At 33.2% G+C, this 19,252-nt stretch overlaps 2 protein-coding genes and 1 non-coding gene across 3 annotated transcripts; 1 reads left to right on the top strand and 2 right to left on the bottom strand.

The window, feature by feature from the left end:
* The first annotated feature begins 10,684 nt into the window (after positions 1-10,684).
* On the top strand, positions 10,685-10,764 carry TRNAL-UAG. Its single transcript has one exon. It is a non-coding gene; the product is annotated as a tRNA-Leu (tRNA).
* A 992-nt stretch (positions 10,765-11,756) lies between these two features.
* Positions 11,757-14,688, bottom strand: LOC18011293 (putative branched-chain-amino-acid aminotransferase 7). Its single transcript, XM_006393120.2, has 9 exons — positions 14,594-14,688; positions 13,733-13,910; positions 13,224-13,400; positions 12,993-13,124; positions 12,650-12,745; positions 12,422-12,538; positions 12,229-12,324; positions 12,026-12,138; positions 11,757-11,910 (listed from the first exon to the last, which is right to left on the bottom strand). The coding sequence occupies exons 1-9, from the start codon at positions 14,635-14,637 to the stop codon at positions 11,757-11,759; spliced, it is 1,107 nt and encodes a 368-aa protein (XP_006393182.1). The 5' UTR covers positions 14,638-14,688.
* Positions 14,689-16,383: 1,695 nt separating this feature from the next.
* Positions 16,384-18,756, bottom strand: LOC18011175 (branched-chain-amino-acid aminotransferase 6). The gene is made up of 9 exons (XM_006393119.2): positions 18,626-18,756; positions 18,289-18,466; positions 17,793-17,969; positions 17,557-17,688; positions 17,369-17,464; positions 17,154-17,270; positions 16,972-17,067; positions 16,770-16,882; positions 16,384-16,674 (listed from the first exon to the last, which is right to left on the bottom strand). The coding sequence occupies exons 1-9, from the start codon at positions 18,667-18,669 to the stop codon at positions 16,548-16,550; spliced, it is 1,080 nt and encodes a 359-aa protein (XP_006393181.1). The 5' UTR covers positions 18,670-18,756; the 3' UTR covers positions 16,384-16,547.
* Between the last annotated feature and the right edge of the window lie 496 nt (positions 18,757-19,252).

Here is a 19,252-nt window from a genome sequence, read left to right as displayed (position 1 = left end):
AAAATCAAAATTAACAAGCAAATATTTAATTATATAATTAAAATTATATTTTATGAAAACTAAAATTAAGACAAAAAGATAGTATGGTATATTAAAGTTTTTCTTTAAAACCATTAAAACATTTAGTACAACATATCCATAAAGCCAAAAATCAAAACTAATAAGTCATACCAAGTCATAATGGTTAAGTTATACCAATTGTACTAATTTAAAATTACCAAGTCATACCAGTTATACCCACTTTGTTACCAGTACCAGCTCCGATTCAGTTTCAATCTCCTATAATCTCTAAAAATCCTTTACATTATTATGAAAATAAGCTTCTCTTAGACAAGGGCTCCTCTTAGACAATGGCAAGAAGTTTACTTATGTACATTTGCTATTGAATTGAAGATGGTAATTCACTTTTAGGAATTGAATCCCAATTGAAATTGAATCCACAATTACCTTGATTCTTAAAAAGAATTTGCAATGCAGCATAAACGACGGAATACACAAGGAAAATAACAAGAATATCCAAGAAAAAATGACCTGAATCCAGCGGAATCCGATGTCAGAAAGCTAGTGCGATAAAGATGACGGAGACGACGAAGAGAGGGAGGGAAGGAAAATCGGGGGACCAATTTTATTTTCTTTTCTTTTTTTATGATACATTCAAATATTATATTTTATTAGAAGGGTAAAAGCGGTTTACCAAATTATTATAAGGTCATGAAGTCAATGGATAAAAATAAAGTTACACTTGAAATAATACTACCTCATTAAAGTCATTCCAGCAATTTGTCCGAGGAATCGCCGCCGGAGAAACATCTGCGATTTCAATTTTGTTATGAGGGAGTCAAGCGAGAGAGAAGTCGAGTGAGACTCCAAATGAGAGAGAGACTCTGAATAAAAAAAATTTAAAAAAAGATAAAAAAGCTTTAACCAACAAAAACTGACACGTCTGGGGCTCCTAAATCTCTTAACTAAGAGAGGGTTTTTAAAAAAAATCTCATTTAATCATTTTAAGAGAATATTATTATTTGGGGCACTTTTTCAAAGTGTAATTACCAAAAAAGATATTTTTTTTTGAAATTGGGCACTTATCTTATTTTTGCTCCCATTTTTTACTTTTTTGTCATTTTTTTTTTACCTTTTATTTACCTACAGAAAAATATTAAAACGTACGAGACCCATTTAATTCACTCATCATCTTTCACACACTAAATCGCATGGAATCCACCTTAATTTCTCAGTTTTCACACACTAAATCGCACGGGACCCACCTATATATATGCAACTATATGGATACGCATGTAAATATGCATATATATATATATATATTTATATAGTCACATTTATCTCTAATATATGCACGTAGATATGCATGTAAATATACATGTGTATCTATATAGTTACATCCATCTATACTCTATGTACGTGGATATGCATATATATATCTATATATTTATGTTCACGTGTACGCTACTATATAGATTTGTATGTGTATACATATATGTATATATATCTATATAATTGCATAGATATCCATATATTTGTGTACACGTGGATGCTACTATATGGATATGTATGTGTTTATCACTAAACGACAAAAGAATTTAAGTTAAAAAATATAAAATAGGTATCAAAGTATTAATAAAAAAATTATATAATTTATGGTGTCAAAATAATTATTTGAATATTTTTTAAATAATAGATAAATAACAACAAATAATAATGGGGATGTGTGATGTTAATATAATATTAAATAAAGAAAAAATATAGATAAGTAATTGTGTGTTAATGAAAGAGATTTAGAGTCATTTTCATGTGCCCAAATAGTACAAAAGTATCTTTTTGGTAATAAAAATTTAAAAATGTCTGTTTTAGACATTATAAACTCAAAAGTGCCACACATGGTAACACACTCTTAAATTTTACTTAAAAGTGTGTTAGAGCATCTCCAATGGTGCTCTATATCTTGCTCTAAATTCTATTTTTAGAGTAAAATGAACTGCAATGGTATTCTATATGTTTCTCAATAAATAGAGAAATGAACAGTGTTGCTCTATTTTTGAAGCAACACTGTTCATGGTTCTATTTTTAGAACAGAACTTTTTTTATTTACAAAATAATCATATAATTTTAATATCTTTTTATTTTACGTCTAAACAATAATATAACTAACAATATTACTTTTATTTCAAATTATACTATTAATAGTTTATTATAAAATTATTTTAAAATTAAATAAAAATATATATTAAACAAAGAAATACAATAATATAATAATAATAAAATTAGGAATACATAATTAATACTAAAAATTAAAGATAAAAATTAAATACTAAAAAAGGACTTAAAACAATTTATTAGATTAGTAGTTTAATACTCTGCTAAGTTGTTTCCACCTCCATGAAAATCACCAAAATATTGACCGAATGAAGTCGATGTAGAAGGAGCTTGTTGATTAACTTGTTTCTTTAGAATTCGTTTTTGTTCAGCTTGAACATATTCACAAATATTTGGATCTTGTATGGAATTTAAGTCTTGAAGTAAAACTTTGTTTTCTTCCTTGAATTCTTTTAATGCATAATTCTTACTTTGAATCTCCAAGTAGTGTCGTCTTTATGCACTTGTCTTCTTTAACTCTTCCACAATTTCTATATTTTCTTCTTCTAAAGTTTGGATAATAGCCGATGTTTGATCATCAACTTTTCTTTTCAATTTGGATTTTTTTTCACTCCAATTGGTCGTTGAGATGGAGATCCGCCACTAAAGTCGTCTTCATCAACTAAGTTTATAGAAAATGTAGAAAAACCTGCAGATTCTTTTGTAGCAGAATCCGGTGTAGGATTTTCAGACTCAGAAGATATATACACGAAACCACATGGATTTGATACCTTTTTAGCGGAAGTGACACCATCTTTAAACTTTTCAAAATTCTCAATAATACTCCATACCTGATCATATTTCCAACCGGTTTTGAAGTTGGATCTTCCATTAGCATTTCTTTAGCTTAATTGAACTGCATAGAAGTATTAAACATAATAAATAAAACTTCAATTAACAACAAATAAATTAAAAAGTCATATATTAATGCTTATAATATCATTATTTGAAGCACCACTTGGACGTCTATTTTCACATTGTTTGATGCATGCATGTAGCTTCCTTGTTTCTCTCTCAATTGTTTGAAATCGACATCCAATAGATTTTTTGGTACACTCACTCCAAGTTGAAGCTTTTTTTTTCGAAAGCTTCCACCACACGATCCCAAAACTTCTCGGATGTTGATAAACACCTGTTATGGGATCTTGAGAAATTTCCGTATACACTTGACATAAATTAAAGCTTATCTTCTTCTTTAGAGTACCCAGCAGAACGAGACCACATTCAGACATTTTTAGTTAAAAATGAAAGAAATTGTGTCTGGAAATTTATGGAATTGTTTAATGTTGTGAATGCTTTAAAAAGCCAAGAGGTTATAGTATTTATAGAGGTTGATATAGTGATTTCTATATTCTCACGTTTTGGACTAGTGAAAATCTACAATAAATTCTGACATTCATGAGTCCAACTACACATAAAGTTTTAAACTAAATTCTCACATTTATAACTCCAAATATACATACAGCTTTAACTTAATTTATTACATATTTTAAATAGATTTGAGAATCAAACTACACAAGAGACTTTACATTAAATTGTCACATTTATTTCTATTCAACTGCACATATTGAAAACAACTACACGTAACTTTCTCTTCTTCAACTAACTTTTTCTTTATATCTCTTCAACTACTCATATTAAATGTAAATCTACATTTACACATTTTCACTCATCATATTTCTATAAATATCACAAAATTTACATGTTAATCATCACAATATAACAAACACATTTTACTTTGCTCATTCAAAATCTTCTCTCTCAAAATGAATTTTAATTTCCAAAATCTTCCAAATTTTCTTGATTCATCATCATCTTCAGATGATGATGAAAATATGGAAATGATCAACAGTCTTGACCATGAAGAGCAAGCAATACAAACTGTTATTGCTTATACCAACTTGATCATCCAATACCTTCTCAATCAACAAAGCAACAATGAGACCCACGACAACTCGGTTTGAAGGCGTGCCTTCATCCACCGTGATCGAGAAAATGCACATGAGAGATTGTTCAATGACTACTTCTCTGAAACTCCACTGTATAATGATGTTATGTTTCACAGAAGATATCGTATGTCTCATTCTCTATTTCTTCGTATTATTAACGCAGTTGCAAGTCATGACAACTACTTCACTCAAAAGAGGGATAAAACTGGTCGACTTGGACTGTCACCCCTTCAAAAAGGAACAGTTGTATTCCGGATGCTAGCGTATGGGCTTCCAACAGATGCCACAGATGAGTACGTTAAAATAGGCCAATCAACAGCAATCAAAAGCATGAAACCATTTTGTCGAGCTATAGTGGATATTTTTGCGGAGCAATGCTTACGATCACCAACAGCCAATGATGTTGCAAGACTTCTTTACATTGGTGAAAAACGAGGTTTTCCAGGAATGCTTGGTAGCCTAGATTGCATGCACTGGAAGTGGAAAAATTATCCTACCGCATGGGCTGGGCAATATGCAGGACGTAGTGGATCGCCAACAATAAATTGAAGCTGTGGCAGATTATGATCTTTGGATATGGCATGTGTAATTTGGAACGCCAGGCACCAATAATGACATCAATGTGTCGGAGAATTCCCATATTTTCTCCAATCTCGCTCAAGGTATTGCTCCTCCTTGTCATTATGTCATTCAAGGAAAAGAGTTTAATATGAGTTATTATTTAACGAATGTTATATATCCAAAACGGTCCACCATTGTGCAAACTATTCACGAGCCAATGAGTCCTAAGAAAAAATATTTTGCTAGACAATAAGAAACATATCGGAAAGATGTAGAACGTGCATTCGGAGTTTTCCAATCGCGTTTTGCAATTGTGAAAGGACCAGCTTGTTTTTGGGAAAAAATGTGATACATGACATAATAATTTTACATAATATGATAATCGAAGATGAGCGTGATCTCAATGCACCAATTTGGAAGAGAAGCTCCACCTCCAGAGGTTGAAATAACAGAAGATGAAACTACCTGATTTCAAGAATTTCTTGGGCGATATAGAAAAATCAGAGACAAAGAGGTTATTTCTCACTTCGAAATGCGCTAATTGATCATTTGTGGGAAAAGTATACTAATTCTGATGCTTAAAAAATGTATTAACTGTTAATTTTTCAATTATGTGATGTAATAAATTTTTATAATATATAATTAATGTTAAAAATATGTTTATGTTGAATTATTGTTAAAAATAAAATAGATAAAACAGTTTTACAATTTTAAAAGTAAATGGCCTTATAAGCAATTAATACTAAAAATAAAATAAAATATTTATTTTTAAAGTCAGATATACAGATGACCATTGGAGTAAACCTGTACTCTATTTTTAGAGAACTCTATATTTAAAGCCAAAAATAGAGCCAACCATTGGAGATGCTCTTAAGAATCCCTTAAAAACTCTTTATTGGAGATGCTCTAACGGCTAAAAAGAAAATGAAAGCAAACTACATTGATATTTTCTCCATTATTTTATTTGTTGAGAATATTAATCCAAGAAAAGATGTTGAAGATGATGTTATCCGAGATAGTTTTAGCTATTGCTAAACCGTTTCTATAGCATGGAACAATGATGTCTTTTTTTTGGGGTCAAATCTAATCATTTTTTTGGTCAAAAATTAAATACTGAAAAAGAAATCAAAATTATATTAAGAAATTACCAAATTCAATCAAAATAAAACCATAATTAGTACAAAAAATATAAGACCAAATCCGCAGCCAAGGAGAAATAATTGATATACTTTGACCAAAATAATGGTCAAGATCAAGCAGAGATAGATGGGTTTTAATCGACAACATGTCGATCGGCATAAAAGACAAATCACAATTTACGATATAAAAGATGATTCCTTGATAATTAATTTAAGTTAATGTTGCTACTCTTCAAGCTGGTACGGATGCAATCAGCCTATAAGAAATTCAGGAGTATGATCGAAGTGTATGAATCCTCTATGATCTCTCTCCTGTTCAACATATTTGTCGTCTATGTGGTGACTAGAATTTATATCCTCGAACCTCTGAATTTCCTCCTCCGGCAACGAAATTCAAAGGTTTGAGGATATATATTCTGGTCACCACAAAAACAAATATATTGAACATGAGAGAGATCATAGAGATTTCATACACTTTGATCATACTCCTGAATTTGTTACAGTCGCATTGCATCTATACCAGCTAAGAAGACAACAAAAGAAAACTTCATTGATATTTTCTCCATTTTTTACTTGTCGAGAATATTATTACAAAAAAAAAAGATGTAGAAGATGATGTTATCTGAGATAGTTTTAGCTATTGTTGAACCGTTTTTATAGCATGGAACAATGGTGTCTTTTTCTTTTTTGGCATATCTAACCTTTTTTGGTCAAAAATTAAATACTGAAGAAGAAAATTATAATTATATTAAGAGATTACCAAATACGATCAAAACCAAACCATATTTAGTAAAAAAATGTAAGACCAAATCTACAGCCTAGAAGAGAAATAAATTAATATACTTTTAGCAAAATAATGGTCAAGATCAAGCAGAAATAAATGGTTTTTCAACCGACAACATGTTCCATCAGCATAAAAAAGGTAGATTTACAATTTTTGATATAAAGATTGATTCTTTAATGAATGATTTAAAGTTAATATTGCTACTGTTCAAATTTTAAAATATGACTAGATGGATACCCGCATATACACACGAGATTTTTGTAATGCATTTTTTATTTTATATATCAGTGACTTTAACACCATGCAAAAATCTATTGATTACCCTTAGTTGAAAATCGATAAATTCGTGTTTTGTTTTTTAATATTAAATTGTTCTAAAAATCTATAGTTTAACCCCATCGATGTATTATAGACTATATTATATTATGCTCACCTCTCTCAACTCTAATGAAAACTTTTTAGCTCTCTGTTAACCAGAATCATATAGATTTTTTTTTTGTTTCATATCGTTAAAAATAATTGTTGTAACATTTGGATATACGTTAATCTCTAAACCCATTTTGAAAACTCTTTTGCTATGTTAGATTTTTAGTTCTCAAAAACCTAATTATACGGTAACAGTTGCCAATGAAATCACCAAAAAACAATGCTAATCCAATCCATCTAAATACCGTACACACACTCTTATAGATTTTTTTAAGCATCAACATTTTACTATTCACTCCTTCTTCCTCCGTTCCACTTAGCTTCCTACATGGTTTGGTGCCAATATTTCAACAATTTGTTTTTTCGAACATGGGAAAATACATTTAGCTCCGTTTAGCAGGTCATAAGAATTTAGATGAAAAATGTACTAGGATTTAATATATTTTTATTATTATTTTAACCATAAATTTGCTAAAACAAATTTTGATACTTATCCAAAAACATAAACTTTACATCATGAAAAAATAAATGAACTTTAGTAAATTATAATAAAAAAGCTCTTAAGCTGTGTGATAACATAGCTACTTATTGATCAACTACTATATTCTAAACATAATCACAAATATAGCAATACAATATTTTTCAATTTCGTCTCATAAAGCATGCAGTTGCTCCACCACTGGCCAAGTGAAGATCTACCAGACCAAGCAAGAAATACAAAAAACCAACCAAATATAAAATCAGGTGATCTGGAAAAAAGTAATGAGAAGCCTCCAAATTGAATCTTATTGGCGCTCTCCATGCATGGATCAATTGTCGAAAGCTTTTTTTATGTCATCTTTGATTCTCTGTTGGGCTAGTAATTGACATCGTATTTTATACCCACTCTGATCTGCTTTGCTTCTTATTTTCCTTACTTCCACAAACAGATCTATCTTTCTCAACTCTTCTCCTTTGCGGTGGTGATGGTCCATTCCTTCTCTGCGACCTTTTTGGCCTCCGATTCTGATTTCCCGACACTTACTCTCCTTACGCTTGTTTATGTGTTGTTTCTGCTTCCTCCCTTTCTCTTTGCATTCATTAATCTCCTCCTCTCTCTCTTCTCTCCTTTCTTTCTCTTCTTCCTTGGTTCCTTCTCACACATCTCCTCTCTTCTCAGCTATTCTTCCTTTCACGACTCCTTTTCTTCTTATTTTTTCCCCTTATTTATCCTCTTCTCTCTCTTGGCCTCTTACTGCTCCCCTTCTTTTCTCTGTCTTTTATTTGTTTTAGTAATCTAACTTAGATAACGTGTATATAAAGAGATATACATTAGTTGATTTATAGGGAGATGAATCACACCTTTTCAGAAGAATTATTTCGACAAGTGTATGTTTATCTCAAATTTTTTAAATTAATTTGGAGGAATAATTAGAACCCTACATGCTAGACCTATGTAATAAGGGTGTGATGACAATTACAAAGAGGAATGACGAGCAGGATGAAAGAATAGCTAAATTGTGGTCATCTGTTTGAATTACAACCTTTCTGTGGGAAAAAGAGACAATCGGTATCTCATTGCATAAAACAGCATGATCTTAAAACCTGTTGGAATTGTATGGAATGAAATCTGAGAAAACTTGCATGGGAGTGATTTAAGTAGAAGCCCGAAGGACGAAGAGAATCAAACTTTTAGTAACTATTGACCACCTCTTTCTTGATACTTTTTGCTTTTGGTTAATTTTTGTGCTCGTTTATGTACTCACCGGACGTCATTGCCAACATCAATTCTTCGAATGTCTTGACTTCTTCTATCTTTGAAGTTCACATCTACCCATTCTTTTTCGTATCAAACTCTTAATTTCAAACAAATATCTTAGATAACAGAGAAAATAAGTAGGTCATGATTGTTTTCACTCTTATAACATTGACCACTCTGTAAAATTTAATGCATCGAGAAAAGAGTAGGTATTGGACTTAAAGGTCTTCTCAAAACGTTAAATATTCTCGGTCACCAATGAACTGATGATTGATTTTACGATTTTTGAAGACAAATGGCCACTAAAATACAATTAAAGTTGTTGTTGTGTCATAAGGAGAAAAGCTGATGTGTCAAGACAACCCAACTTTTATATATTAGGTTATAATAATTAATATCAAACGAAATTTTTTTAATAAAACAAAAGCGGAAAATTTTGATTTCATGCCAAAAACAAAAAAAAAAACTTGATTTTCCGACAGAAAGAAAAATCTCAGTTTTTTGCCAAAAAGCAAAATTTGATTTTCCGCTAAAACCGTAAAATCTCAAATTCCCCCAAAAATAGAAATCTCGGTTTCTCGCCATAAACGAAAAATTTCGGTTTCCCGCTAAAAATGCAAAATCTCGATTTTGTGCCAAAAACACAAAATCTCGATTTCCTGCCAAAAAAGCAAAATTCCACTTTCTCGGCAAAAAGCAGAAACAATTTCCCCGCCAAATCTGCAAAATCATGTTTTCGCGCAAAATATGTAATTTTTTATGTGTTTTTCCTGCAAAAAAAATACAAAAAATGAAAAATTGTCTATAAAACAAAGAAAAAAACAAAACCAAATAATATGTTATATTCTGTGTCCAGTGGACACCTATGGACAGCCCATTTAAATATGGTCGTTAATGGGCATGGTCGTTAGTGACATGGTAGTCAATGGATATGGTCATTGATGGACACCATTTGTCTGCAACCAGGACAATTGGACGGGCCAAAATGGACATGGACAACCATTTTGACATCTCTTCCTGAAACCATGCCATTCAGCTGCCAATGGATTTTCTCTGTACTAAATAAGGCAGTATCAAAGACAGTGGAGTCACTGAATGCATTTGAGTTGTCGGATGCAGCCAACACAGTGTATGCATAGTGGCAATATCAGTTCTGTGATGTGTACATTGAAGCAATCAAGCGTTATTTTGATGGTGACAACCCGACGTTTGCTTCAGAGAGAACTCATGCACAGCATGCTCTCTGGGTATCTCTGGAGACTGGTTTAAGACTGCATCACCCGCTTATGCCCTTTGTTACTGAAGAGCTATGGCAACGGCTGCCTTCACCCAAAAACTCTGAAAGAAAGGCGTCTATCATGATGTGTGACTACCCGTCTACTATAGAGGTCAGTCAGTAAGATTTTTCTTTGTGACTTGTCATAGTTGTTTGGGTTTTCTAACTCTTTTCCTTCTCATGTCGTGAACCCTAGAATTGGACAAATGAAAAAGTGGACACCGAAGAACGCGAACCCTGCCAATGAGAATCAATACTCCATTCAAAACCTACTTAAAATGTAAAAAGTAACAATTAGTCAATCTAAATCGACTCCAGATTTTTTGGATGATGGAAGATAATAATTGGAAATTGTTGCGTATAAGAATGGATTAGGGAGAAATGTTATTAAATCTAGAGAAAAAAAAAACTAATTATTTGGTGATAGAACCTAATGTCGATATTCCATAACAACTTTAACGTCAAAATTATAACAGATTTATTAAAACTTTGGTAGTAGGCTAGTAGCTACGTTTGCTTTTATAATCGGAAAACTTTCAAAACCAAACGTGATAAACAATTGGGTGCAACTGTGGAATAGATGCTTGTAGTGCACGCAAGTGTTACGAGAATGCGTCAAGTAAAAAGTCTATTAATATATAACCAGTGTAAACAGACATGGACAGTTTGGCCGAGTGGTCTAAGGCGCCAGATTTAGGCTCTGGTCCGAAAGGGCGTGGGTTCAAATCCCACAGCTGTCAATTTTGTTTCTTTATTTTTCTACAATAAAGAAAAGCAAGCAACTCCGTGAATGGTCGTTAGCTATTAACGAACTTTAAGACCTCAGACATCCCAACATTATGCCAAAACGAAATAAATTATGCGCACTTAAAAGGAAAAAAACTTCACGAAGACTTATAATGTCCAACGAAGTGAACTAAAATGTAAAAGCTTAGAGCTTCGGGAGTGTTGCAAAAGTAAATAAAAGAAACTCATTTTGCTACCCACAAATTGAATAGGAACTAACAACTATAGAACAATCAAGACAGCCAAATCTGATAGGTCCCACATATAGGGTTATCAAATGTTGATCAGAAAATAAGAACACAACACTATTCTCTTCAATTTCAAGTCTGCTTCATTATCTTAACCATGAGGCCTTTAAATACACAAAGGAAAACAATTGGTCGATCCTACAAAGAAGGAGATAAGAAAGTGGGAAGTGGGAAGTGTTGCAATTTGTTCTACTTTGCTTTCTTCTTTGGCTAAGTTTTTCGGTGTTCCTTGTTACTTAGCCTTAGAAAATAGCTACGATCATTTACACTATAAAACAGCGAAATTGTAATTTAAAAAAAAAAGACTAAATTAATTTGTAAAAAATAATGATAAAAGTATTAAGCAAGAAAAACCAATAATATTTTACTGAAACTTGCTAGTCCATAAAATGACAAATTCCTGTCATTTTACCCTGTTTTTAGTTTTTTTTTGTCACCTGTTTTTAGTTATAATAAGTTTGTTTTTCTTAATAATCTTGTCAAATTTTATTTTGTATTACGATTTTGTAGTGTTACATTTTAGTTTTAATAAACTTTATTTCAATTAGAAAATTACATATTTTGTTAGCTAGCTCACATAATATCATACTAGTTGGATAAAACTCGAAATTTGTAAAATCATTCAATCATTAAAAATAATATTATATCAATCAAAGCTAAACGTGGAGTTTGAAAGTGAAATTTTGATGAGCTCAAACTCAAGTCTTTGATATTTCTTTCTTTGTGCCGGGAACATAACCATCAATCTCCACCATCCAACCCTTCTTGTCTTCAACAATGCCCATCTGAATATTTGTTAACATCAAGTGAAGCTTGGTAGACAATGCTTCTTTTCCTGTCCTGTATTTTTTCCTACGGGTAAAGATAGATATAAACCAAAAGCAAACATTCAGTAACTCTAGAGTGCGAAAGATTGAAGCTTAATGAAAGGGTCTTCTAAGTTTATCAAAAAAAAAAAACTAATCACTTTTTGTTGTGGAAAGTCACAGTTTCAACAGCTTTAACGACCATTGCAGTCCCTGTGCAGAAAACTTCTTCTGCCTCTAATAGCTCATCCACAGAAACATCACGTTCTTGAACCTGTGTGATACCTTTTGAATCAAAATCTACGAATCTTGAAACCGTGAAAATTTCTACTTACAAAAGGGTGTTATTGTACAGAGCTCGAACCTGGTAGCCGATATCACGGCCTAGTTCGCTTATGCTTTTCCTTGTGATTCCTGGTAAAATGGTTCCTGAAGTTGGTGGAGTGGACACAATATTTCCCTATATAAAAATGACGGATTACTAATAAGTTTATGCAAAGGAATCTAAAGGTTCAAAATTTTCTATTACATCTGATAGATGTTAAATGTTCTTATACCTTGACAATGAAGATGTTACAAGTAGAAATCTCTTCGATGTTTCTACCCGTTGCCGCATCCAGGAACAAGATATCAGAGAAACCCGATGACTTTGCTTCGAGCAATGATTTCACAACCTTCAGAACAAAAAAAATCTGATTAGATATACAAAAAAGGATTTAAATAAATAATAATTTCATAAATAACTTACTACCATTGATATTTACATATTATGTATCTCTACTTACTGGCGAATAGTTTGAGCAGCTCTTCACACTGCCGGTGCCACCGGTATGGGCACGGCGATAGGTATGATCAACTTTGAGGTTCAAGCCTGAGCTTGCCTACAATGTGAACACTTAACAGTCACAATATAACAGTGCTAGTGCATATGGTTCCACAAGAAAACATAACATTGTCGATTATTTAGAGTCCATTTTTTTTTTTCTTCAAAGATATATACATACAGATTGGACCAATGTTTAAAATATTAAATAGCCCTTCTAAGATTTTTTTAGTACTATTGAGCCGGTCCTATGAGACCGAGTTTACTTCACAGATCTAGTATTTGAATAACATACACAAACTCACCGCATGGTAATTTCCGACGGGAGATACGTAAATGAGGAAGGTATATTCAGGTGCCGAAGCAACCCCAAGGACAGCACCAGTGCCTATCAGCAACGGCCTTATATACAAAGCTCCTTTACCAGAAGGAGGAACCTAAAGAAACATAAACCATAACATTCTTTGGCTAATCCTCGAGATTATAGCAAGTGGTCTAATGGAATAAAGAGACACATTGGTCCATATAGTCCATACCCATTTCTTGTTGGCAAGCACAGTTTGCTTTACTGCTTCGACGAATTGCTCCTCAGAAGGAGATGTCATACAAAGCCTATCAGCACCTGTTTGCATACGAAGAGCGTTTTGGTTTGGCCGGAAGGGTGTGATACATCCATTTTTTGCTCTGTATGCCTTTAGACCTTCAAATAGGCCCTACAAATCCAAGCCAATATCAAACTCTCATACGTTAACATAATATTAAAAGCTTTTGCTTAGTAGTATTTTTTAATCTGGATAAACTAAACCAATCTGATCTAAATCAAACTGAGATGACAAACCGGGTCAGAAACTAAAAGGAGTTTGAATTTGATTAAATGGTTTATTTTTAAAAAAAACCAAAACCGGATCCGAATTGAAAAGGGGAAACCGATCTCAAAATATTAGACGCGGCTTGATATGGAATTTTTGCATTGATTTGTATGAAAGAAGATCGATCATACAAAAAATATAAGTAAGTTTTAGCAAATATTAAGAGAGAATAAAACCTGGCCATAATTGAGAATCCCAGAACAAGGGCTGATTGAAATGTCCCCATAAGGAATAATCTCTCCTGTTGAAAAGCTCTCTCCTTGTTTGCATTTTGCCACATACATATAATCTGTTGGAATCAGAGCGAATCCAAGCTCTTCCCATTTCACATTCGCATATTTTTCATCTGCTTCACTGTTTTGATAGGCAAAAGGAGAAAAAATATTATTAAACCCGTATATTAAAAAAAAAACAGCAAAATGAAAAACACTCAAACAAGTAAAAGAGTTTATAGACAGTAGTACAAACTATTAAGCTACATGCCTCGGTCTCATAATCAAAATTCTTATAACTGTTGGACAAAATAAAATCACTTATAGTACCTATCGGGTAGGTTCGACCCGTAAAAGGTTCGGCCCACGTAAGGTCCGAATACGTAGACCGACATGAGATCCAAATAATAAGAAAAATGTTCGACTAACAGAAGGTTCGAATAAGGAGAAGCTTAAAGACAAAAGGTCAGAACCTTCTAGAGATATCGACTAATAATCTACACGTCATCATAATCCAATAAGGATTAGGGTTTGGGATATACTTATAAAAGGAGGAGCTCCCGAAAGATAGAGGAGGGAGAAAGAAGAGCAGAAAAACCCTAAAGAACATATTTGAGCAATAGCTTAGCACCTGCGATATATTTGTAGTTCGGAGCGTTGTTATTGGAATAAAGATCTTTTTTTCTCTTATCGATCAGTAGAACTGTCTTTCATTCGAACCTATCAAAATTTCCCTAAACAGTAACTAAGACTCTTAAGAACAAATGATAAAAAGTTATAAAAAGAAAAGAACAAATGATATTTATAGAAGCTGATACGTTTAACCTTGTAAGAAGAGGTGATGAAGAAGGCTGCACAGAAAGAGCCATTGGATAGAGTAAGACAATGAGAGCAAGAATGTGGTTTGAGCTTTGGAGAGGTGCTGTGTTTTGTGAATACTTATTTCGCCTCATTTTATAGGGACAACAACAAACAAACCTTTCGATTTCTCCATTACTCTTTTTCTTTTATTTGGTCACCACCCATTGGCCATTCTTTTTAATTTACGTATTCATAGTAGAGTCATTGTTAAAAAAGGCCAAAAATACCAAAGTTTCATTTTTGGTCAAAAGAACAAACTTTCTCATTAAAGTTTTTGAAAAAATGATACTCCATTTTCTTGATAGAAAATAAAAGTTTGGTATTCTTTAATTTTGGCATTTTTGTCTTTAGCAAAGTGCCAAAGTCTATGTTCACAACAAAATACGATATAAAATATTACTTAATTTCTTACTATATTTGAAGACCACTAGACGGTCTATTATAGACCATTGCGGGTCTTTAATTTATGTATAATACAATGTGTATTAAACAGTTTAGGAATATTGTAATATATGTTAAAGGTATATATATATGCACATCGTTGCTTTAAGAAAATAAAATGAAAGTCCATATTTGTGACCTAGTCTATCTGTGTATGTGTATGATGAGACAACATAACAAACATTCAATAAGCATAAAGTAAGAAGCACACAAAGTTTTTTAAAGAGGTTCGGATTTTCTCGGATCTAATCCAAAATAAATCCACTAGAATAAGATTACAATTACAATTGTTATGGTATCCAATACTCTACCATTTTTTCTAGATGGAGAACTTATGGACACAATATCTCTACAAAGACTACCGCTCGGGTACAACCGATACAAACACCATCTCACAGATGTGTTTGTATTCTATAAACCATCACCAATAGATGTACAAATCCTGCATGATGGAACGATGCCATACACCTGTATGCATCTCTCGGTAATATCCTAGGCACGTCCAATCTTTATGAGACCGACCTCTTGGTATATATATTGATCATAAACCCTAGGATTTTTAACAGATTTGGATCGATACAATTTACTCCCAAAATTTATCTATTTACCATATCTGTCACACCAGATATACGTTCTAGTGATTTCATCCAGCTCAGCAAGTCACTTGCCACGTGAGCTTCTGCGCCACGTCAAATTTTTGCCTCTTGATACGACAACTGGTTCATCCACTAACTCATCGACTAACTCATCGACTAACTCAACGTCTGATACAACCGCCGATGTATCTAACTGCAATATTTTTGATCACCACAATGTATGTCCATCATGTGTTGATCATTGATCATCACTCGCATAAAACACTGCCTTTGCATCTGTTCCACTCATACCTGCATCACATACGTTTCAGCAATTGTATCAGTTCCACCTATGTCTCTGTCTGAACTGCTACACCTTATATATCATCACTCGCATAAAACACCTGTTTTTTCAAATCATTCAGCACAACACTAACATAAAATAGATAATATTTTTCTATACGCATCCACAAATTAGACGACTAAGAGATACTTCGATCTTGATCACCAAGGTGTTAGGAGTTGGATCACAAATTCGCTTTTTTCATAAAATAATAACAACAATAATAATGTACATGATAGAAGAAAAAAATGTACATATTAAAGTTGTTCATTCTCACAATGAGAGTTTAGTTTCAATTTCCATTACATAAATTGTATATCCTATTTTTTTTTTTTATAGGGTTTGCTTTTCTAGTTTTCTTCCTGACGGTCCTTAAGTCCCTTGTTGAACGATGTTGGTATATGACCTTGTAACTGTGATCATTTTGTGATCATTTTGCATCATGTATCTTGAGAGTTCTTCATAACAAGTCTCATAAAAGAAAAAGAAAGTGCAAAACAAAGAAAACACTAAGAGAAAAGTTACATATTGAGCAAGCAATCCAATATGCATCAGCTTTTCAACCTTGACAACGATCGATCTCCACCATCCAACCTTTGGTATCTTCAACAAGACCTATTTGAATACTCGTCAACATCGAGTGAACCTTAGTAGACAACGCTGCTTCTCCTGTCCTGTATTTTACCCTGTGGTCAAAGACAAATATATATGACCCAAAATCAGCATTAACTAAGAAAGATTGATGATTGAATAAACGAATCTTTTATGTTTTAAAAATTACTTCTTGTCATGGAAGGTCACAGTTTCAACAGCTTTCACGACCACTGCAGTTCCCGTGCAGAAAACTTCCTCTGCTTCTAGGAGCTCCTCCACAGAAACATCACGTTCTTGAACCTGTCATACATTGCAAATCACAGCCTCAGAATACTGATTGTTAGAAAAATATACAAAATGGTATTAGATAGTGAATTAAATGTTTTAACCTGGTAGCCTATATCACGAGCTAGCTCGATCATGCTTTTCCTTGTGACTCCAGGTAAAATGGTTCCTGAAGTTGGTGGAGTGGAGACAATGTTTCCCTATAAATCGAGTGATAAATAAGAAGTTTATGAAGAGGATTACAAGAGGCTGAAACCTTCAAATATTATATGCATGTGTTCTTTACCTTGACAATGAAGATGTTACAAGTAGAAACTTCTTCTATGTTTCTACCAGTAGCTGCATCCAGGAACAAGACATCAGAGAAACCCGATGACTTTGCTTCCACCATCGATTTAACAACCTTTCAAACAATTTATACAAGAAGAAATCAGACAGCTACATTTTTCATTAATTTGTTGCCATGGCTGATATATTTAATTCTGGTGTCTCTTTACTTACTGGAGCATAGTTCGTGCAGCTCTTGACACCGCCTGTTCCACCTGAATGAGCTCGGTGATACTTATGATCAACTTTAAGGTTCAAGCCTGTGCTTACCTACAACACATAATAACCGGCTTAACCATTTCAGCTTTAAAGAGTCTATATTCATTTCACCAAATATATAATAAAGCAACACACAAACTTACCTTATGGTAATCGCCTACGGGAGATGCGTAAATGAGGAACGTGTACTCAGGTGCTGGAGCTACTCCAAGAATAGCACCACTCCCTATTAGAAGAGGCCTTACATACAAAGCTCCTTTACCCGGAGGAGGAACCTAAAACCATAAAACCCTTTTAGGAACTTCTAGAGATGAGACTAGATTATGATCAAGACTCATATCGAATGGAATAGAGAGAGACATTGGTCCATAGTCCATACCCATTTCTTGTTAGCAGCCACAGTTTGCTTAACTGCTTCGACGAATAGTTCCACAGAAGGTGGTGTCATACAAAGCCTATCTGCACCTGTTTGCATACGAAGAGCGTTTTGGTCAGGCCGGAAAATCCTAATCCGGTCATCTTCTGTCCTGTAAGCTTTGAGACCTTCGAATAGTCCCTGTAAAGCCAAACCAATATCAAAAGGTTTTGTATCAAACCCTTACATATATATGAATAAACACTAAAGTTCTAAGCTTTTGCTCGCTCATGCACTCAAATCAAACAGCTTTACACAATCTATGTATCAATAGTTTCGAATCGAGAGATTAACAGCTTGTAACTAATGAATCCTGCTCTAATGAAACCCAAAAGTCCTATAATCCAGTGAGATTTAGCAAAGCTTGCACAACCATACAAAGCAAATTAACATTGATTTGGTGAAGATCAAAAGAAAAACCATTAATTTATAAGTGATTATAAGAATAAGAGAACAAAACCTGGCCATAATTAAGAATCGGAGAACAAGGGCTAATTGAAATGTCCCCATAAGGAACAATCTTCCCTTGTGAAAAGCTCTCTCCTTGTCTGCATTTCGCCACATACATGTGATCTGTCGGAGTCAGAGCGAATCCGAGCTCTTCCCATTTCACATTCGCATATTTTTCATCTCCTTCACTGTTTTCAAATTCAGTGCATGCAACCAAAAGAAAAACAAAACGCTCAAATAATTATAAATAAACGACATGAACAAACCCAGATCAGGACATTCTGGACTAATAATATAAAAAAGGATTATTTTTTACAATAGAATGAAAGGTTGATGTTTTTACTAACCTTGTTCGAAGAGGTGATGAAGAAGGCTGCACAGATGGAGCCATGGAAAGAGGAGGACAAAGAGAGAGAGAGAGAGAGAGAAGTGAAGTGAAGTGTCAAGTGAAGCAGAGAGAGAGAGGCTTGGAGCGTTCACGTGCTTCAGGAGCGGCTTATCACGCGTCTTTTTATAGCGACAAGACAACAACAAAACAAACAAACCCTTTGATTCCTTTTGCTTATATTTTTTTTAATATCCCCTTTACACATCTTGTAGTTTTAGACTTGTAGAATCTTTAACTTATATATCTTTAAAAAGGCCGATTAAAGTATTAAAGTGGCCGTTCTTGGTTGAAAAAATGTAACCGGTCTTTGGTTATTGAAGAATTACATGAAAAATAGGCATGGTTATGGATTATATCAACTGAATTGAACAGTTGGTGAGCCGAAAATACATTGGTCATTCAACTTTTCTATCAAGGAAATACGCATTTTTCTTACTGCTTGTAGTTGTCATCGGTTCAATAAACTAAGTTAATTCAAGTTTACTCAGATATAAACTAATATCATCAGAGATTAACAGTAACAATTTTATAATTTCATGGTGGTGTTGGCACTATACATTCCTTAGTTTTTTACTCCTATTTCATA

The sequence above is a fragment of the Eutrema salsugineum genome, unplaced genomic scaffold (genome assembly GCF_000478725.1).
Source record: "Eutrema salsugineum unplaced genomic scaffold, Eutsalg1_0 scaffold_7, whole genome shotgun sequence".
Taxonomy (NCBI): domain Eukaryota; kingdom Viridiplantae; phylum Streptophyta; class Magnoliopsida; order Brassicales; family Brassicaceae; genus Eutrema; species Eutrema salsugineum.
Note: the sequence above shows the minus strand (reverse complement) of the source record. Positions and strands in the feature narration are given on the sequence as shown.